Source organism: Chaetodon trifascialis, chromosome 12 (genome assembly GCF_039877785.1).
Source record: "Chaetodon trifascialis isolate fChaTrf1 chromosome 12, fChaTrf1.hap1, whole genome shotgun sequence".
In the NCBI taxonomy this organism is placed as follows: Eukaryota; Metazoa; Chordata; class Actinopteri; order Chaetodontiformes; family Chaetodontidae; genus Chaetodon; species Chaetodon trifascialis.
In genome coordinates, this window is record NC_092067.1 from 9,038,479 (window position 1) to 9,061,365 (window position 22,887).

At 42.1% G+C, this 22,887-nt stretch overlaps 1 protein-coding gene across 4 annotated transcripts in view; it reads left to right on the plus strand.

Moving 5' to 3' along the window:
* Positions 1-22,887, plus strand: part of nalcn (sodium leak channel, non-selective) — a 66,239-nt gene that overhangs the window by 12,884 nt on the left and 30,468 nt on the right. For all 4 annotated transcript variants that reach the window (XM_070976639.1, XM_070976640.1, XM_070976637.1 and 1 more), the window contains 4 exons: positions 4,846-4,932; positions 16,053-16,184; positions 17,287-17,454; positions 21,324-21,515. In XM_070976639.1, the coding sequence (XP_070832740.1) occupies positions 4,846-4,932; positions 16,053-16,184; positions 17,287-17,454; positions 21,324-21,515 (579 nt within the window). The remainder of the gene's footprint in view (positions 1-4,845; positions 4,933-16,052; positions 16,185-17,286; positions 17,455-21,323; positions 21,516-22,887) is intronic.

Consider the following 22,887-nt stretch of genomic DNA (forward strand, 5'->3'; position numbering starts at 1 on the left):
CGAAATTCAGCTCATCAAAGTTGCATGACTTCAGAAGAATCAAAGGAATGAACACAAACACTTTTTGACAGGAATGGTGTTCTTAAGGGTTACAGGAGTGCACGGTCATCAATAAATGCCTCCACTTACATCAGAATTGGCTAAGGGCCCATAGACTACCAGATGTAAGATCAGATAAGATCAAATCTACTTAATTATAACATAGGCCAGATTTTTTTTTTTAATAAGGCAGATTAGGCAGATTTATTCAGCCATTCGACAAGCAGGTTCTTGGTTTCGGACAAAGGCCTGCTCCTTGCAGTTGGTTACTGTGATTTGGAAAGTTACCTCTCTGTGGGAAGAGGACTCACCTCTATTTGACACACCCCCGCTGGAATCAAACTCTCTGGCACAGGATGAATTCCCATTGTTTAGGAGTTGCCCAGGGTGCGGGGCATCAGGCTGGCCTCTACCCCAAGCAGATGGCTTCTGCAGCCTACATTCAAACTCGTGAAATGAGGTTTAAAGTGTGTGCAAAACATTGTCTGTAATGACGGCAATACCGCAGTGACCGATATCACGAGATTTGATATATTGTTACATCCCATCCCATCATGGCAAAGTCCAGGACTTATTTTCATCATGGTTCCTGTTGTTCCATCAGAGCTCTGGTCAGTGACTGAAATTAGATCGAAGATGCAAGTGGCCAAAATTAGTTGATGTCACTGGGGTCATCCTTGGGGCCAGGCTAAAGAGGTTGGACCTCTTGAATGAGCTTGGAGAAGAATTACCTCTGGTGTTTGGGCATCTTATCAGGATGCTCCCATGATCCCTTTTGGATGCATTCCGGGTATGAGACCTTGGACAGACCCAGAACTAACAAGAGACATTATCCACCAGGGTGAGCTTGAAGACATGTAGCCTTACTATATATGATCGACGTTTGTATAGAAGCAATGTTTGCAGTAGTGGTTTGTTACTTCAAAAATGAATCAAATATTAAGTAAAGAAGACGTTACATCAGCTTGTCTGCATTGTTTCCAAGTCCCCTGAAAACATCACCGTGGCTTAGGAAATGAGACACTGATCTGCAATGTTGAATCTCTCTCCCTCATTTCCTCTCATCTCTCCACTACTGCTATCCAATAAAGGCATGAAATGTCCCCACAATAATTTGATACGATGTGATAGCTAAAGTTGCAAATGTTAAGGAACTTAATAAATCAACATGAAGCACTGAGCAAGTGACAACCCTAAAGTCTAACCATACAACTTCGGCAAATATTATAAAAGGTATTTATACCAAAGATTTTAATATTTATTTTAAAACAGCAACTTGCATGTTGCTGTTTTTGTCCAGTATAGATGTTGAAAACCTAATTACAAAATTGTTACCTCCAAAGGTGTTTTGTGCTCACCAGCTTTCACTGCCTGTAAAGTGTCATGAGATCAGGCCATAGAGGGATAAACACCAAAGAGAGATAATAAGGACGATTGAGTTGAGTCCATGGTTTAAAAGGACATTCAGTGTCATGAAGAAGAGATTTGGGTGAAGGGAAAGCAATAGTAATGAAACTGACAGGTTTTGGAAGTTCATGTCGATGCCCATTCACCCATTTATGTTTGAACATTTAGCTGTCTTACAAACGTCCCTTTAGGTATGAAAGGAGTTGTTACTCAGGTCTTGATTAAAGCTTATTTTTCTCTTGATGTGACAGCCACTTAATTGCCTCTTCCACACTTACAGTATACTACTCTGGATTGATGAAGAGGCTGGGGAAATGGGTCTGAAGCAGAGAAAATTGAGGGAGAAATGTATGATTTGTGCAGATTACAGTTGAAAAGTGGGAAGATAAGGAAATATTTGTTTCAGATCTGAATGTGTTCAGAATTCACATAAAATTATGAAACTACCTAAAGTGTAATGACTACATAAGGACAGTAGCCAATTGAAACAGCAATAAATACAACAACAATTGAAGAACATGGTGGGTGGATGTGTGGATCTGCATGTGTATTCTGCAGATGTTTTACTGATTGAAAAGAAAAGCTATCATTGTCCTGTCACTGAACAATATCAGAAGTCATGCATTTGGACTGGAATCGTTAAGAATCCAAATTCCCCCTCAAACATTTTCATATTATTACAAAATGCCACCAGTTTTAGTTTTCTATTGAGGTGTTCCCAGAACATGAGCCACAGCTAAAATTATTATTAATAATAATCATGATTGTTATTTCTGCTGTTATTTCTTTATTGTTAGATAATGGAGACAATCATTGAACTGTTTTTGAGTCCCCCCCAGTCTTTAGAATAGAACATCTTGGAAAGTCATAAAGCTGGAACCTCTGTTACTTCAACCGTGAGAGAAAACAAGCTGGTGCCACTGGCATGCATATATTGCAATGACCTTGAAAACAATTATCCTTTCTATCCGTTATCAAAATTAATTGTAATCACATCGTCATGCCCCAATCTTTATCTTAGGTGGAGGGGGGGCTAATTAGCTGTGGTGAAACACTTAACTCTCAATCAGAGAGGCTGAAACAATATGCTTCCTTCTCCATGCTCCCCAGAGAGGTAGGCCCTGTGAGACACAACCCATGCCACACTGTCCCTAATAGCAAAGTCAAGGGACTTTGCTTTGCTGTCTCCAGATTATTGAGGCTTTTAATGGAGATTAGGCTGTAAAGCCTAACTGTGTTGATAAAATGGTAATGGATAAATCCACTTTTGTTTCACAGGATCAGGCTTTTTGTCCAGTGTTTTGATGAGTGGAGTTGTAATTAAGGGCTGAACTTGAAGCTGAATTGCACTGAAGTCTACTCTGGCTTGTCTGTAGTTGATATAATATGATATATGATGATGTGTGTGTGGGTGACATCATTGTTGTAGATAGTATTATTTTCTCATGTTATAAACAAGATGGTATAAGCTATGGATTGGGAACCAGGGGCTTGCTAAGATGTGATAAAATGTGACACAGATGTGACAGACAGAAGACAAAGCTGAAACAGAGGGGGACAAACTTTTGTGATTCAAGAATAGAAAGACGAATAAGGCAGACAGGTTGAAGATTTCTGTATGTCACGAGCAAGCAGCAGCTCTTTGTATTGGCTGTGAGATGCAAATGGAGGTTTAAACCTTCAAATTTTATTCGGTTCTCACACTTTTCTCAAACTTGTGTTGTATCTCATTCTCACAATTTCAGAAACAGTTCATGATACACAGTGACTTAACTCAGTACCTGAGGTAGGAGAAATGTCAAGTGACTGTGAAAGGACAGTCATGCAAAGGACATTCGACAAATGGAGCATTGACATTGGACAGTTTTGTAAAATATGCATTATGTGGAGTTCAATATGTGGAATGCAATGTTATTTTCCCTCCACTTTGGTCCAGACTGAAGTGTCACAACAAATATGAACATTTATGGTGCTCAGAGTACTGACTTTGGCTATCCTCCAACTCTTCCTGTAGTGCCACCAGCAGGTCGGTGTTTTTACTTTCTGTGAAACATCCTGACATCTACTGGAAGGACTCACACAGAATTTTGTACTGACATCACTGGTTCCAAGATGATGAATCCTAATGACTAGCATGATCTCCAAAATTTTGAGTGAAATATCTCTCCTACAACTGTTGGATGGGGCGGCACGGTGGAACAGCATGTAGTGCGCGTGCCTCACAGCAAGAAGGTCGCCGGTTCGATCCCCGGGTCGGTGGGGCCTTTCTGTGTGAAGTTTGCATGTTCTTCCCATGCATGTGTGGGTTCTCTCCGGGCACTCCAGCTTCCTCCCACAGACTCCCACAGAATTGTCCTTAGGTGTGAGTGTGAGCGTGAATGGTTTTTTGTCTATATATGTTGCCCTGCAATCGACTGGCGACCGATTCAGGGTGTACCCCGCCTCTCGCCCTTTGACAGCTGGGATAGGCTCCAGCCCCCCCGCAACCCCGAAAGGGATAGTTGGGTATAGAAAATGGATGGATGGATGGATGGATGGATGGATGGACAACTGTTGGATGGATTGCCATGATGACCTTTATCCTGATATCATGTAATCCTCTGAATTTTCATTTAGTGCTGCTGTCAGGTCAAAATTTCAATTTATCCCATGGATTATGCCCAAATACCTGCAAAATTAATGACATTCCCATCAGCCGATTTTTTTGTTTTGTGTAAATTGCAAATATTAGCATGCTAACATGCTAAATTAAGACAGTTAAGATGGGAAACATTATATCTGCAAAACATTTGCGTGTTAGAATTGAGCATGTTAGTATGCAGACATTAGCATTCAGTCCGTAGCCCTGCTGAGCCTGTGTGCATTCTCACCAAGCCACTGGCATGACTGTAGACTGTAATCTTGTTATAATATTAGCAGATGGCAACCGCTTTACCTTACAGCAAAGTGTGGCAACAAACTGAAAGTAACATTAACATGTTAACTCTTCTGCCAAATTGACTTTGAGTAAAGTTTGAGGTGAATGAAAGTCATCTTTCATTCACCTCTTATCTTCACTTATCGCCAAGTTGTTTTGTTCATGTTTTAGAAGAATGATTGATATTCATGAGTGAGCCAGCTGTCTTGTGAGCATGAAAGTCTCTGCTGTGATATTGGTTTGTTTTTATTTCTGGTGTTAGGTCCTTAGGCCTACATACTGTATTTAGTAGCTGCCATGCTGTTTTTGTGTGGGTACGAATCTGTGTGTATAATGCCTTCAGCTTTTTTTATGGCCACAGATGTTTTCTGAAGCTCTAGCCAAAGGGTAGATGTGTGTGTTTGAGTTTGGTCCAGTACTTTGAATAGTATGCGGGCTTTCTTTGTGTGCTCAGCCCCTCATGTGCTGTCCTTGTGCCACAGATGTTCCATGAAGACGCTGCTGGGGGATGGCAGCTTGTAGCTGTGGACGTCAACAAACCACATGGCCGAGCGCCTGCCTGCCTCCAGGTAAACACACCACATAATTAATATGCTGCTGATACTGCTGGTGTAAAGTGTTTCTCTCTCCCTCACACACACACACACACACACACACACACACACACACACACACACACACACACACGCACACACACAGACATGCATAATTCCTTAAAATATGTGCAGCTTATGTGAAAAATGGCACCTGAACATACCTGAGCTATAGAAACTGAGCTCTGTGTGTGTGTGTGTGTGTGTGTGTGTGTGTGTGTGTGTGTGTGTGTGTGTGTGTGTGTGTGTGTGTGTACTTGTGTGGGTAACGCATTCCATTGTTATTTAGATTTATCTCTTGTTGTGGAAATGCTTTGTATTAGTAGAGAATCAGTAAACCTCATCTATTTAACAAGTGCCACAGATGCACGCAGTATCACCTCATTGTTTTCACATTTGTCTGTGTCTTCAATGGCTATGTCAAACGACTAAATGATGGGATGTTTGATGTGTAGAGCTGCACTAATGATGTTGCTCCAGTGATAGATGAGTTTTAAATGACGTCTACACGATGGACGCCACTGCTGCCTCGTGGTCAGTGTGATCCAAATGGTTGGGCTTTAAAGATAATCTGAAAGCAGCAGGCGTTGCTTACAGCTGGCCCACTGCTGATAGCGGTGTGGTGTAAAAGGCTGGGCCCTCGCTGTGAGAGACTGCCAATGGAGTCTATGGCGATGAGAGGGAGGATAGCTGTCAACAAACCCTCATGGAGAAAATACTGTTCCAGTGCCAAGGTGAAGGAGGCACACACACAAGCAGAGCGAGGAAGAGAGCGCAAATATAAATAGAGAAATGGGGGAGAGAAGGAGGGAAGGAACGAGAGAGAGAAGAGAGAACGTGAAATATGCAGGATTCCCATTAAAGCAGCATGTCCCCCAGAGCCTCATCATCAGTTGGAGGAAAGATTTAGATAGAGGGATAACTAGAGGGATAAACACGGCTGACTTCCCTCTGAGCCCTGTGCTCCATTACATGGAACACCCAAAGACTGCTTCATCTGCCTCATTCACAATACCAAAATAACAATTATTGTCATCTTGTGCCACCAAGACGACCACTTCCGACAGTAAAATAAAAGGTTAACAGTTTGGCAGAGAGAGGCACGAGGCCATGTTCAGACTGACAATAGCACTCTGTCAAAAAACACGGCTTCTATGTCAAGACTACCATCTTGGCAAATTGGGGATGCCAACGCAGAGGGCTCCAGCAGAAGAATGCAGGGCCGTCGGGCAAAAAAAAGTTTAACCTGATTTAACTTTTGTCGCAATATGACATTATCTAGCTACACATTGTGTTACCTGAATAATAAGCTCAAGCACAGTTGCTTAATGTAAATGATATAATTTACCTTTAATGGTCGGCTAGGAGCAGGACCACAGCGCTATTTTAAGCGTGAGCACGGCATTAAGGATGCAGACCTTGTGAGGCCACACAGTGTTTTAGTGGCTCTAGTGGGTTTAGTGAGTGTAGAACAACTCACACCTCCATCACATGGACCACTTGAGCTCTGGCCAATGCCCCAGAAATTGTGATAAATGTCTCCTGTCAAAGAGAGCCTGACACATGATAAGCACCATCTAAAGAGAGAAATGTAGAAAGCAATAATCACCTCATCATCCGTTCTTTACAATTATTTAAAGGCAGTATATTTCGTAGAGGGCCCAGTGTTACACAAGACGTATATCGCAATGCTACAAGGTCGCCAATTCAAAAATACTAGGATAACTAGTGTGAGACGGAGTGGTTTACGTATTTATCAGTGTAAGGAGGAAGAAGCAGGTCTTTCAATTGGACTGATTCAACTTGTCCTTTAAAGCTGCGGTAGGTAACTTGTATAAAAGTAATTTTTTGTCATATTTGCTAAAACTGTCCCTATGCCCATACAGCAGTACATGAAACATGTAATCTGTGAAAAAACCCAGCTCCATTGGTCCCGCCTACTGCTCCTCCTGCGATTTGGAAGAATCCACCACGCCCGACACAAAACAACCAATCAGAGCCAGAAGAGCGTCTGAGGGAGTGTCTGACATCTGTCAATCACTACTCACACACGCTGCAAACCGCCCCCTCCCTCCACTCATGTTGCCGGCTGCCGCTCAGTCAAACAGCTCTGTGAGCAGCGTCAGGAGGCTAGTGAAAGCTATAGCGGAGCAACAGCCACCCGCAAAGGAGAAACTGCCCATACCGCCACTGCCAACAACAGCATATACGGCTAAGACAACAAATAACCATAAAGCTAACATGGTGATTGTTACAGTAATACTCTGCAGCGCGTACGGTATGTTAGCGATTGTGATGTTGCAGCTTGGCAGAGTTAGCTTGTTTCCGATGCTAAGGCTAATGTTACTGGTTGTCATGGCAGCCGCGCAGACGCCACAGTGAGGAGGGGCTTGGAGGGGCAGGGCATGAATGCAGCGGAGAGGGAGGGGGAGTGACGTGGAACTTGTGTTGGTTCAAATTTTCAGGCTAAGTCTGCACTCTTCTCCATCTTACCTACTGCAGCTTTAAGTTCTCTTGACACTCCAACATTGCATGCATTTTTTTTACCATTTTAAAACGAGACATGCGAGAATGTAAAACCTTTGAAGGCAGGTCCAGTGTTGGGAAAGTTCACTTTCTACATGAACTAGTTCAAAGTTCTGTTCACAAATTTTAAAATGAACTAGTTCAGTTCATAGTTCATAATTCAAAGTTCACCGTTCCAAAAATGAACTAGTTCATAGTTCTTTTTTTCCATATGTTGCTGTGAGCTATTTTTCAAAATTATTGCCACAGCCCATACAGAACCACAGACAGCAATTATTTTAAAAGTTTTAACACTGTAAATATGCGTCAGAACATACCTTGAAAGGCTAGCCGGGTGCTTCAGTTCAATGTGCCGTTTCAGGGTTGCTGTGGATGTGACTGAAGTGCGGATTTTCTTTTTGAAAGCCAAAGTTTGCACAGAAATGTAAGATTTTTCCCATCCTCACCAACCTGGTCATAAAACTCTTTTAAATGATCATACAACGCCGCCTTGCTGCTTTGCTACCTCCCTGCTGGTTTTTGTTTTGATGACGCATGCGGCGGTGCGACACCGGTGGCTGGTGTTCCCAGGTTGGGTGTTTTTTCCGCTACATATTAAGGCCTGTTTACAGTGTGTTTTAGCCAGGTTTTCGCCTAGAAGGCTGTATAGAAATCTAGCACCCGATTGAACGAAGTTAAACTGAGAGAGCATGCCGTTCACAGACACCAGAATGAACGAGTTCACAGTTATGTTCATCAGGCAGTAATACAGTATGTTCAGTTCACGTTCTCCCAAAATATGAACGAGTTCATGAACTAACGTTCAATGAACGCGTTCAGGCACAACACTGGGCAGGTCTGTTTCTACTCTGTGCGGTCTTCATTTGTCATACTTCTTCCAAATACATGCCAGGCCTTGCAGAATGTCTGTATTTGTTATTTGTTTACAATCAAGCACCCAGAAAGCCTGTTCACCACAGTTCTGTGAAGGCATTTATAATAATGCTCTACTTGTGATGAAAGGTGTCACTTGCCACGGATTTCTCTCTGATACATTGATGGCATGTGTAATCAATTAAGTTGTTTAGCATATATTACTGATATTCTGTATTGCCCACCACAGTAGCCATGACGAATGTCGCTGTAAAAAACATCAAAGTGATTATATTAATTATATGACATCGTTTAAAGGAATTACTGCAGCACAGTGGCTCAGTGAGGGATGTCTTCATTTATAATTTTCAGCTTGTCATCTCATATGCAGTGCTGCTTTACAACTGTAGCCTTGAGCGCATCTTTGAAACCCATTTTCACATACTTTCTTGGTGTTCACGCAGATGGACAGCTGAGCACCAGATTAAGTTGCAAACCAGAATGTTTTAATATATTTTGTTATTGACAACTGTTCTCTGTTAATGATGAAGTTACTTTCATTTAAATTCCTGCCTGCTTGATGATTGAAAGTGTCAAGCATGAGGCAAACAGTAATCAAGCAGTGTAAATGTTGAATAGTGCTGAGAGTGACTTTGACATCCATCATATAGTGCTTCATTTCAAAAGTCATCCATTGTTTTCAGTTGCCAGTCACACACTGACAGCGTTTGGTGGCATGTCAAACCATCAAACTGACAACGTTTTGATTTTCTGATGGTGCCAGGAAACTGAAAGAGCTAACCTCGCTGCTCTATCCAAACCACAAAGGCCTCAGCACAGCTCACAGAGAGGCTAATGTTTTCTGTTTTTACAGATTTACTGTTGGAAAGGGTCCGTCTTATCTCAGATATATTACGAATAAATTTTGACTTGAAACTATCACATTTTTTTCAAGATGAGTAAATCGGTTTAAACTCACTGTGTTTCCATGCATCTCAGCGTGGCATGGACTGCTCATAAAGTGCTTTGATAGCTTATGAAAAGAAACATGAAGAGAGTCCCTCCATCTTATTAAATAATGCTGAAACTTGAGAGAACATTTGTGCTGCAGATGGTAGTTTTGTTATCTGAATTTCCCACATATTTGAACATTTTTGCAATCTCCTGCCTTTTATACTCTTTGATGTTGTAATAGGCGGCGTGAGAAGGCACGTCATATTTCAGTGGTATCATTTTTGATGAATGATGGATATCCCCTTCTCTCCCCTTCTTGCCAAACACCTTATTCTGTTGCCTTTTCACCCATATCAGAAGGGAGTTGTGCTAGCTGAGTCGACAGGTAGAGTGAAGACAGACAGTCTAGATCCAGCCTGCAGGGCCATCTGCGAGTGCTGGGGAAGTGAAGTGTGAGTTTCTGTTCTGCTCTGCCTGGCTCCAGAGTAATTGGCCGTCAAATGATTAAAATGTTTCGGGGCTGGCAGGTAGGTGCTATCTACAGACAGGCGGCCTGCGCGTGTCCTCCTGTTTGCCTGCTGCAAGCTAACCCGTGCCCGTCCCACTGTCTTTGAAAGCACCTGCACGTGTTCAGTCAGGCCTCTGTGTGTCTGACTGTCAGCCTGTCGATCTGCCTGTTGACGTCTGTCCATTTGTGAATGTGTGTGTGTCAGTCTGGGTCTGTCTGGGTCCAACGGGCTGCAGCAGTTGGAGATAACACATAATTGATTAACCACCTGCTCTTTTTGGAGACAGCTTCCCCTCCTGAGGGGCTACAAACCAAAATAGCTTTCAATGCAGGCAACATCACCATGTTCCCCTCTCACTCTGACAGTTGTTCTCCAATGCTTTTATTAATCTTACAGTGATAATCCTCAGCAAAGTCTTAATTTTGACAGTTGACAACATCTGCCGGCTTAAGCCATCATTGCTGTGGTGTCTTTGTACTCCACTTCCCTGAAGTGACTTGTCAGTGAGTGTGGCCAGGACTGCGACGTGTAGTTTATTGGTTTTTATTCTTTGGTTTGAGAAGTTATGGTTCTGTATGAGGAGATTTCACCACTGTCTGGAGCATAACCCCCTGTCTCCAGTCTTAATGCTAAGCAAAGCTAACCATTTTCTGCATCCAGCTTGATATGTAATGGACAGATACTGTATGTGTGGTATCAGTCTATTTGTCCCATGACACTATTTTTGCATCCTGCTGACTGCTCCATATCTGTTCACAGTCCAGACATTGTTTACAAGGTTCTTCGTGCTTTCCTGGGTCTCTCTCTCGTGGTAGCAGTATAGACACATGGAAGTTAATGAAGGATTCTGTTTCTTTCCCTACAGACCTGGTCTACTAATTAGCCCCTGGTGCTCCACCATGCCATAATTATACTACAGATTGGAGCTTTGGCTGCTATAAGCAAAAAATAGAGGGTGACAGGTTTACTCCACTGGACTAAAAAAATCAAGTCTTGAAAATGCGACATAAAAATCAGAGATTGAAAGAATTTCTGTAAGAGAATAATAAAAAAACAGCTTTTAAATGAACAGTACGGATGGGTATGAAAGCCATGATAAATGCTACCAACTTCTTCTAATGAGCTGCTCCCTGCCTCAGCGGTCTGTCCACATAGCTAAATACAGAGTGATTGATAACCCAGTTGCTCGGGTTTTGACCTTTTGACCTCTCCCTACTAAGCCAGAGGTTATTGATCCTCTGGAAGCCGCCTTCCACTGATCTTTGCCCAGTGGATCTTCGCTGTGACACCACTTGTATCATTTTAAGCTCACACACACATATATACAGCCTGTCAAGGTCAAGGTCAGTTTGTCTCTGTGTGGAAGGAGGAGGAGGAGACGGAGAACAGAGAAACTGGTTAAAGAGGGAAAAAAAACAACGGAGGTGGAAATAATCATATTGAGAACATTGTTAGAAATGGCAACAGTGGGAATTAAAACTGGCACTGGGGCACAGCAGGGTAGATATGTGTGTATAAAGGGAACAAAATCACCTGCAAGAGGAGAGTGAAAAACATTTGACTAGTCCTGTGAGATCAACACACTTAGAGCACGGCGGCTGAATTGGATTGTTTATTCAGTCTAGCATGCAATCGGCCAGATGCACATAGAGTGATGAAATTAAATAAACCAAAAATCTATAAAGAATAACCAGATAGGAGGACAGAGGTGGCAAAGCACAGCAGATATTATTAAGAGTAGGAGGGTGCAGACAGGCAGGCCATCATGTTTTATTAAGACACTGTTTTCCTGCGAGAGATGTGAGTCAGCCTGCTCTCGTCAGGGTCATAATAAGCCAAAGGCCTGCCACTTCACTGGATCCTCATCCCAGCCAGATTTTACCCACCCACCTCTTCAACCCAAAGCTTTAGATTAAAATAACGCTGCCTTGATTCCACAGTTAGCCATGAGTAAAACTGTGCTGTGACTTTGACAATAGGTTTCTGAAGTTTGTGCGTGATCTGCTCATTCTGAGTCGAATACCGTACAGTGGAAAAGAAAAGAGCTTTGACAGAAGTTTTTTGAGTGTCATCACTCATTTATTTGACAACAAATGCCAGTGAAAAGACTGAAGAGATTTGTCAAGTGAGGCCGTCTGTAATCCCACTCAGCTCCTTCTTAATCTCAGTAAACAGGAACAAAACAAAACTGTTGCAGGAGATGGTGCCGGAACACAGCCCAGTCTGTTGGTGACAATTCCTGTGTGAATACCGTTATATCCTGCCAGCTATGTGCACATGTGCTACACCCGTCTCATGTACCAGTGGAAAGAGCATTTGTCCTCCTTGGCAGTCTGAGTGAACAGACGGAGCACGAGGAAGCAGTCATTGGTCTGTCAGTCTGCCTCTCTGTCTTGGTGGTGTTACAGTTGCAGCCGCTGGATATGCTCCAGGTATGATGCATATAACCCTCTCCTCCAGGTGATTTGTATGCGTATTGACAGCACATCATATCAGGACACCTCTAATGAGCACAGCTGAAAGATATCTCACCTCTTCTGTGAGATTGCAGTTTGGGTCACACTGACCAGGCAGCCTTGAGAGAGCATGGGGCTTTGCTGGACTGTTTAAATGGGCCGGGTATAAATAGGGTGATAAAGAAGACAAGTACCCCGACAAGAAGCCAGAAGGCTTGATGAAAAGAGAAGTCAGTGTTTATGTCTTCTTATTTTTAATGTTGTTTTTCTTTTTTACTGTTTCCCCAAATACCAATTTCCACGGCACTTGAAATTATGTCGTTTTATCTGCAATGCTATTTGCATACATAATTTCTATCATGTACAGTCTGTTGCAGTCAAACAAATAGAGAGCTGAGCACAAGCTGTATTTTGCAGAATTCACTGTGTCATGTGTTATAAATCAAACTTTACAGTGCTATCAGATGGAGGGATGCCAGCATCCCCTGGAAAAATGCCAAAGTCACAACTTAATGTGTGGCTTCTGCTTGCAAAACTTGTGTGTGTGTGTGTGTGTGTGTGTGTGTGTGTGTGTGGTGTGTGTGTGTGTGCGTGTGTGTATGTATAGGCATGCTCGTGCCTGGTAAGAGCTGAGCACCTGGTGTTTCAAAGACCCAGCCAGAGGTAACACAAATAAATGGCATCCATCAAGCAATTGTGAAAGGATTTCAGAGACACACAAGGCAAGCAACATCAAACAGCAGGGGAGGGCCATCTTGTCCCACAGTTGATGCTGTTAAATTGATTCTGACATCTTGAGGCCGTGTTCGGTGTGCTGGTGCCATCAGCTGCACTGGGCAAACTAGGCCATTTTGCCTTCGGATGGACATGGAGAGCGTTATCTGGTCAAGTGCACCAAACAAGGGGAACACAAGGCAAAGATTAAAGGTTATCCTGTGGCAGAGCTGGATGGGCAGACTGCATCTCCATAAGACAGAGGTTACAAATGCACACTGCACTCCAGCTCCTCTTAGCCGTGTGATTCCCAAAAGCTGACAGGGGATATGGGCAGCGTCAGGACCTTGAGAAAATCAACCTTTTCATACGCACAAACATGTACTTTCTGCTCTCTGTCAGTCTGCCTCTGTCTCTCGCTCTCTTCCTTGCACACACACACACACACACACACACACACACACACACACACACACACACACACACACACACACACACACACACATACACATACACACACAACTCAGTTCAGCCAAAACACCCATGGGGAGAGCGTCTGGTTGCTGGAAATGTCAAACTGCTTTGTCACGTCCAATCTCAGTCAGGGAGCTGAACCACTGTGTGTAGAGTGGGCATGTGTGTATGTTCTGCAGAAACCTACCCAGTCCCAGTTCTAGCAGCTCAGGCCCTCAGTTGAGCTTGTGAAAGAATGGCAAGAATTCACATTTGTGACAAAAATCAATAACATGTTGTGTTTAATAAGTCAAGGCAGACTTCTGACCACATACAACCACACCCAGCAGATGGGTGTGAAGAGGTGAAACAGAGTAGAAACGTTCAACCAAAGAACATTTTCAGGCCAGTATTAAGTATTTCCCCTCCAGAGGAGAGAGAAGAAGAACCCTAATTCTTCTACAAAAGCTACTATAAATCCAACCTTAATCCAAAAACGAAGTCATAACCCTAGAAGATGTGGTGACTAGCTAATAGTAATGCAGCATGTCAAACCACACCCAGCACCACAGTATACAATCAAGGGCTGAAATGCTAATAAATTACCCGTGGCTAGCTAAAAACGGCTACAAGTGACTCTTAACTATTTGATCGACTCACCATATAAAACCATCATTTAACCCAAAAAGATCAAAAACCAGGACTCACTTAGCTTCTTTGGTTAGCTGACATAATGCTTGTTCCATATAAGGACATACTGAATGTGAGGATCCCACATTTTTCCCATTCTTCCGGCTGATGCCTCACACCTTCTGAAGGTTTTTTGGTTCAGCGGCTCCTAAAAACTTAGTTGTGGGTTTTGTACCCTGTTGATAGTGCATCCCACCAAACAGCAGGTTGTGGGCATTTTTATTTTCTGGCGTGACATGGAATCACCTTCACACAATACAAAGTCACATTGCTTGACGGTAACTTCCAAAACCTTTCCAAGTGACTGTTTCAAAAAAGGACTGATCTGCCAGTACTACGGTTGAGATTTAGGTTAGGTAGCTGAGTATACTTTGTTCAGGTTAAGTTGGATTCTTTAAGGAAACGAGCTCCAAATCATGGTCAGGGTTAACGGAAGCTAATGTGGACAAGTAGGCAATGGGATGCCAATAGTGGTCCTCCATGTCACACACCCACTCCCAGTGACATTTTACACTATAGCAATCATGCTACTTGATCTGCCCTTGATCATGATCATTATATTTCATAACCATAAGAGGTGCTTGTCTGGTAAACCTAAGTTATTATATGTGTTTAAATGCTGCCATTTTTCTGGTCAAGGCAGAATTTACAGATTCTCTGTAAATCTCTCTGCCATCACTCAGGAGGATCCATTTTTTCCTTTTTACACTTTTGTTCATCCTTAAAGCAACAACATGTCCCATAATTTACCCACAAGTTCAAAATTCGATGAGATAATTTTATCTCCTAATTCCATCGTCATTTTCAGAGCATCAAACACAATTGCAGATCGGCCTCGCTCGACTTTAAAGAGTTTGTACTGTAAGCGCATTTGTGTGTGGGAGGGTGGATGGCAGCAGTCCCGTTTTCCTGGAGTGAACTTGATCTTTCCAGCAATGCCGCAAAACACTCTTCATCTGTCTCAAAGTCTTCCTCTCATTTTTCACTTTTTCAATCCTTCCTATTGCCAGTCTCACATGCAAGTCTTTTTTTAGGGTGAGTGATTCTGCCCACTCACAAGCTGTTCTTTCTGCCACATACATACAATCCAAGGTTGCCATCACATCTGTCATATTGTCTCCAAAGGAACATACACTTACAGTGTTTGTCTAAATGAGGAGTGTGTGTGTGTGTGTGTGTGTGTGTGTGTGTGTGTGTGTGTGTGTGTGTGTGTGTGTGTGTGTGTTTTGTCCCACTTATTTTTTTCCCCTCACATTCTTTCAAGTCATGATTGTTTCTATTATGTGATGTTGTTGTAGGCGTTCAGTCCCACCGCTGTTCCCATAGGAAATAACATACATTTATTGCCCCTTTCCCTTCTTGTTTCCGGCTGTCTGAATACACACTGATTCTGCTGTCTGGGTGGATGTTTCTCCCAGCAACCAATGAAAGGCTCCTGATTGCTTTTGAATTTCCTGCAGTTTATCTGCTGGCCCTCTTCGCCTGTTTCCACCTCCTTATATACAGTCTAAGGTTGGCACGTCCAGAGAGAAAGAACCCACATCTGTGCTACAGCATGTGTCTTCTCTTTGTCTTTAAACATCTGACTGCGCATCACATTTCTTCTCTGAAGCTTTATTTTTACAGTAAATGTGGATCAGAAAAGCCAATGTGACTCCTTTCCAGCATAATTAAGTCTAGCTCAGTGGTACATTTTGCCTATTTTTAACATCTCATATGCTTGACTTATAACCATCAGTCAGACTGGAAATGATTTACCTCAGACAGTCCTGTACTCTACTATAATGGCATTGCTGACTCGCATCCAAACCAGAATTTGAACAAGTTCAATGGGGAAACAAAGCAATTGAAGACGTTGATTTTCTACGCATTTCTTCTTTCCCCTTTGCCTGTTGTGTGCAATTTACACTGATTGCAATTGAACACTGCTCTGTTTCCACAGCAACTGATGCGGTCCTCTGTGTTCCACATGTTCATCTTGAGCATGGTCGCTGTGGACGTCATCGTTGCCGCTAGCAACTATTATAAAGGCGAGAACCACCGCAGGCACTATGATGAGTTTTACCTGGCAGAGGTGAGTTTTTTTATTGATTTATTAATAGTATCCTGCTTTTTTCTTACATTTCCAAACGTCCACCCAAAACCCACAGCTTTCATTTAAAGCCTTGTTTCAGGTGTATCATTACACAAAAGCAGTGTGTTAGATGACACTACAGTAGAGGTCCTTGTAAGTATACACACATGACGCTGTGTGTGTCATGCAGGTTGGTTTGATGTCATCAGTATGCAGGTGGTAAAGCACCAACAATGGTGAGGAGTGTGTGTCCACCTCCCCATCCCCTTCATACCTTCTCTCACTCACACACAGCTGAGTGGAGGAGATAAGAAAAGGGAAAAAAACACACACAGTATTACCTTCTCTCACTCCCTCCATCCATATCATACAGCCATCGATCTGCCAATTTGCTCCAATCTGTGTGAAGGCTGTGAAGGGAAAATAGCAAATGGAGGCACTGGGTTTAGAGTTAAATGGAGCAATGCGCATTTTGTTGGTGAGGCGCAAATTTTCTTTCCATCTTACTGTATATCTGCTAGGAAGCATTCAGGTCCTATACGAAAAGGAGTCCTCCGGCGATTTTGCTTAGTTGGACGACTAGCAAGAGACGGACATGGAATATAATATTCATAGATATGTTTTTTTTCTCTAGTGTATAATCACCTGAACAACAAGTAACAATTGTGTTTTCGTTACCTTAGAATGAACCCTTTATACTGTGGAGTCCACTATATATATATATATATATATAATTTTACCTAAATACAAGCACTGTAGTATGATCAGCAACAGGTACTATTGGAAGTGAAAATACATCCTGTATTACTGGATTATTAATGGTTGTTTTACATGTAAACTGCATTTTAATGTTGTGGCTGGTTGAGGCTGAGCTGCTTTATACTACTGGGAAGTTTAATCTATAAAGAGGCATTATTTCATAATCCTCATTTTCATAATCTGCAAAGTAACATGTCACTACAGCTGTCAAATTCATATATGCAGTAGAGTAAAAAGTGCAATGTTTCCTTCTGAAGTTTTGTACAGCAGAAGCCTAAAGGAGCAGAAAGTGGAAACTCTGAAGTAAAGTTGAATATATTTATTTTTGTCTGTTCCATTTCAGGTCGCCTTTACTGTGTTATTTGACCTGGAGGCTCTTCTGAAAATCTGGTGTCTGGGCTTCACCGGCTACATCAGCTCCTCCCTGCACAAGTTTGAATCTCTGCTGGTGGTGGGCACCACACTGCACATCTACCCTGACCTCTACCACTCTCAGTTCACCTACTTTCAGGTATGGATGCACGCATACACACTTTTACAGCGTGCACTTTCATAAATGTATGCCTGTATAAACACCCATAAATCCTTTTATATCCTAAATATGAAGTGGAATCATCCACACTTCAAATGAGATCGCAGTGAGGAACAGAAGCTGTGAATCATTTTGTGACATTTCTTTCCTGTGCACTAATGAGTACGTATCAATCACATCGCTCTTCTGTGTTAAAGACCTCTCCTCTATTCATTCAAAATGCTGTAAATGTACTGTCAGCACACATGTCGAACAGAGATTCGGTTAAATTGATTTCTCAGTTAAACTAGAGATTTTTCAGTTGTGACACATTTTTTTGGGACGTTTACAATTGATGTATTCACCGGAAAGAGTCGTACTTTGGTGATGGTATTTAAAGATGTTTAGCAAAAATCTGAGCCTGGGCGTGCGGTCCTCAGTTCCTGTATGTGAGGCAGAGAGCTTGCAAAGTCCTGATCTGAGGTAACAATATGCGATTCCTTTGGCCTCACTAGACATGTATCTGGTTGTGATGTGAGTGAGTGAGACTATAGTATTTTTGTCTATAGTATAAATTCTGTTTGCTTATACATTCTCCATAATGTTTTCCACTTTTCCACTTTTTGGAAAGTTTTTCCAATTCTCAGAGCAGAAACATGTATCAACTGTGAATATTATGACCCATGTGGCAGCGGTGCCTTGTAGCATCGTCCTCCATGAACAGAGCCTTTAAGTATCGCACTCTGACCAACTGACTGCGTGACCTTGCTGTAGGTGGCGTGATGTAGCTGATGATCTGGATCTGGGTGATCTGATGGGAAAGGGCTTCCTGATAGTTCTGTAATGAGCCTTGACCATACAAGCTGCCTTGATCCTGTCTGACTCTCTCAGCAGCTGCCGTCCATGCATGTGCAATGCTTACACTGAAGCAAACTTATATGCTACAGCTGGATGCTTAAATATATTATGTTTAGACTTCCAGGCAGCCTTTTCAATACAAGATGAAAATTAACGTGCGATGATAGTAAAAATGCTTAATATCTGCATGGTAATTAAGTTTTGAAAAGTTTATGTATTTTTGACTTATAGTGCATTCAGGTGCTCGTGAGAGGTTCCACGGCCCTAAGATATTCATATTGGTTGCTGAATAGTATTACGGTCATGAGCTGTGTAGGGCTTAGAGGAAAAACAATGGAATGGCAATATTTATAACCAACACTGCAGTGGAGAATTAAAATGAAGGGCTGTTTTGTGGTCTACGAATATTCTGACATTTTATATATCTATAGTCTATGGCTCAGCCCTACAGCTATATTAAAAAAAAAGTGATGATGTTGTCGAAAAAGGAATAAAGCATACCCACAACACACATTAAGAACATGTGGTTATTGTGAAAAAGATAATTGAACTCGACAGCTGCTTGGCATCAAAAATGGTGGTTTTGAGGAGCAAACATTTTTTATATTTTACTATAAATTTTATAATATAAGGTACACCAATTTTATTGTATTCCGTATACACGTAATGCATCCATACAGAGTACGAACAAAAGAAGCGTCAATGACAAAAAATGAACACCAACTTTGGCTTTATTCATATTAAAATAACAACCTTTCTGTCTACAAACAAGGAACAAGCTCAGAGCATAAATAACATGCGCAGATTATATAAGTATACAGAAAAAAGACAGAAAAAGAGAAAAGTCAGTAGATTTATCAGATGCAGATCTTTTCTGTGCATTTGCACACATTCACATCATTCTATTGTCTGCTTTTGGCTGATTAGCAGAGCAGCTGGGAGTTAAGAGCCGTCCTCATTCCTCACTCATGGGAAGACGTTTCTCATTCATTCTCCCTGCTGATATTTCTCCAAGTAGGCCCCAGTTTGAACAGGTGAAATTTAATCACATGCGATTAACCTCAAGGCTCAGTGCCAGAATCAGAACTGTGTTCTGCCTATAGGAGAAGAGACGAGGCTACACAATCAATGATTGTTTCAGAGTTTCTTCTAATTTTATTCAACCAAGAGGTCTTTGCTGCTAAAGGCTAGCCTTACTAATTGTCTTTCAGTGTGGACCAAATGTCACATGCTTTGGAGCCCTACTTACAGCTTTGACACACACACACACACACACACACACACACACACACACACACACACACACACACACACACACACACACACACACACACAGTACACTTGGCAGACTGATTTTTAATCAGCCAATGGAACCCACCTCAACACTTCCTCTCTGTGTGTTCAGAATTGCAGTGACTCCTGTAGCAGCAAGATTTAACTGTTCATTCGAGTCATTCCTTCAGGCCGTTGTATCATTTTTGGACATTCCTGGTAGGGATGAACTGATCCGAGTCAATATGGGTTTAAAATGCTGGATAGGATATCTGTGACCATGACAATGCAACATGTCATGCAATTCAATTTTATGCTAAGCATTGGTTGTAAGAGGCTATGGAGCCAGAAGCACATTAGCTCAGTATACTGTAGTCACACAGTTAAATCCACAGATCCGTCTATCTGGATGTTCCATTTTTTTTGTGACACTCGGTACAGCTTTAGCGAGAAAGTCCACATCTAACCAGCAGTGCATGTTTATTATTGCGGATTTCACCGTGGAATGAGAACAGCAGCGGTAATTGTTGCTAAGTTGACCGTGGAATGAGAATGACAGTGGATGTGGTGAAGACATGAAATATGCTTCCAAATGAAATAGTGTAGAGTGTCATGAAAAAGAATGGAAAATTCATGTCCATACACACGAATCAGATTGCATTTTGTGACTATTACACAAACTGCCGCTAGACAGTCTTGAGCGCACACAGAAAACACAGCTGAGGTATGCTTTTGTTTTGAAACAATCACATTTTTTTTCTTTAATTGCAGAAATGCAAATGACAAGACTTAAAAAAAGCATAGTGTGTTTTTTTTCTTATTTTAAATGAAAAAGAAGGACTCCAATATTATATCTATCAAAATAATTGACTTATATAATATATTTAAAACAAAATAGATCAATATCAGATCAGTTCATCGTCCTACACTTGATATTATATCAGGAGAAATGGTATCGATGGCCATGGTGGTAGGTGATCAGAGAGATGCTGATTGGTGAATAGTTTCAGTATATCAGATGTGAAGATATTTTATCTCTACACTCCATCAATGGCATCCCTTTCTGCCATCCCAGATTCCCAAGTGGTGTAGGTCTCAGACTTGGGAGAAAAAGAAAGATAAGCAGAGAATCAGTTTTGCTGTTATACCCTCATACCCTCTGCTCTCAGCCTCAGAGCTTGCATCTGTTGTAAAATGGATAGTGGTCATCACGGTCTGTCAGAAGAGGAAGGCAGTGTCCTCCCATCCCATCTGTCACCATGCTGTGAGTGTTATTACTATATTTGTTTACTGTTGGCTCCCTTTTAGACCAGCGTCCCCTGTTTGTCTCCTTATTTTGCTTCATATCGGGGGAATGGGAGAAAAATCTTTGGCCAGAGGCATCACAGTGTGCAGCTCGATCAATAGCCACTCTGGATCCCCGATCAAAGCCTGACCAAGATGCATTACCTTTTGGGGGTTGTTGTCACCACAAGCAATTTAGGGGCTAAGTCTGTTGACAGATCACAGTATCACTGCACCTTCACCACTGGGTCAAGATCAATACTCTCTCTTTTTTTTTTTTAATCAGTGTAATCAGTGTGCTACTATGTATGCTTTTAAAACTCAGGTGTTTATTTTAAAATTCCACCTCTGTCTTCCTTCAGTGTGGATTAGAAAACGACTGTTCCAAAGACCGAAAATAACAACACTTAAAAGCAGCCACCTTGCTGTTAAGATGTATGTTTTCCTCCCCTCAGGTGCTGCGTGTGGTGCGTTTGATTAAGATCTCCCCAGCTCTGGAGGACTTTGTGTACAAGATATTCGGTCCAGGTAAAAAACTAGGCAGCTTGGTGGTGTTTACAGCCAGCCTCCTCATCGTCATGTCGGCCATCAGCCTGCAGATGTTCTGCTTTGTGGAGGAGCTGGACCGCTTCACCACATTCCCCAGGGTAAGGAACCACTCACCCAATTATGAAGAGAGCAATCTGCATATTTTTAAAAGTATATTATTTAAAAAATGGGTATGATCATATCAGCAGCTTATTTCAAAGATCCGTTTTTGGATGTGTGCTTTGAGGTAAACTGTGAACAAATTAATCAGGACTTGCAAAAAAAGTCATCCTGAGTCACATACTTAAGCGCAAAAGGCTGATTTATTTAACAGATTCTGGAAATCTGTCATCAGGAGTCAAAATAAATTCTAAGCATGATGGACTCAGTGTAATTAGCTTCTCCGTGTTGATATGAATACATAAAGAAACTACCTAATATAATCACCACTGCAGGCTGCATTGAATTGCACTACGCAAGGCTTCCTGTGAGTGACTGCTGGTTAGCAGATGTCAATGTATGCTCCCTTCTACCTACAAATGCTGCATTTGGAGTATTTCATTTCTTACTTAATTTAGTTTGTATTGCAGCTCATTTTAAAATGGATTAAGCTAGCATGTTCAGGCAATCTCAGCAGCTGTTTAGTCAGAACCACTAGATTTTGAATAGTGTCACCTGCTCAAATGAAGCACACTAAACCAGTAAACTCTAAATACTTAAAGCGAGGTGATGTATTTTAGAATCATTTTTTATTTAAATACAGCATCTGTGCCTGTCGCAGGCCCGTAAAAAGCCCATCCAATCATTGCATTCCGCCTGCCTGCATGCACTTTGCATGTGCACTCATTGTGCATGTGAGCTATTCGCACAAGAATCGCAGAGAAAACGCAGCCAACATTTCCCAGTACTAACATGCTAGCTTGACAGCTTTGAATGCTAACAATGGCCATGTCCGTTATGGCATCCAGTATGAAAATGTTAGTTGTTTACTTATGAGAATGAGATGTGAGGTAATTGGATACGGTTAGCGATGACAGCGCTGTGCTATTCTCCCCGTCGCTCTGTTGTCCACCAGCAGGAGTCAGGCAGGGTGTTTCTCCAGCGTAACCAACCACAGCTTTAACTCCACTACTCCGAACACAGTTTGCCTGAATATGCCTTAATGGTCAAATAACTTGATCTCAGGGAAGATACAGGTATTTTGAAATTCATATGAGCACTTCCAGAAGGGCACCCCAGACAAGCAATGGAGAGGCCTACAGATGTTGACGATGGGTTGCGCGATGGGTCGACAGATGTGGTACCTCCTTTGATTTCTAAGTGCTCATGAGCTCCTTTCTCTCTCATTAGCTACATCTTTCCATCCTCACATTTTTTTATACCCTCCAACATTTCACTGATCCCAGGCACAGCGGGGCACCAAGGGTTGCTCGTAAACAGATGCCACTTGTATGCTGTGCTGCCCCTCCGTCTCATTTTCTCTCTTATCGT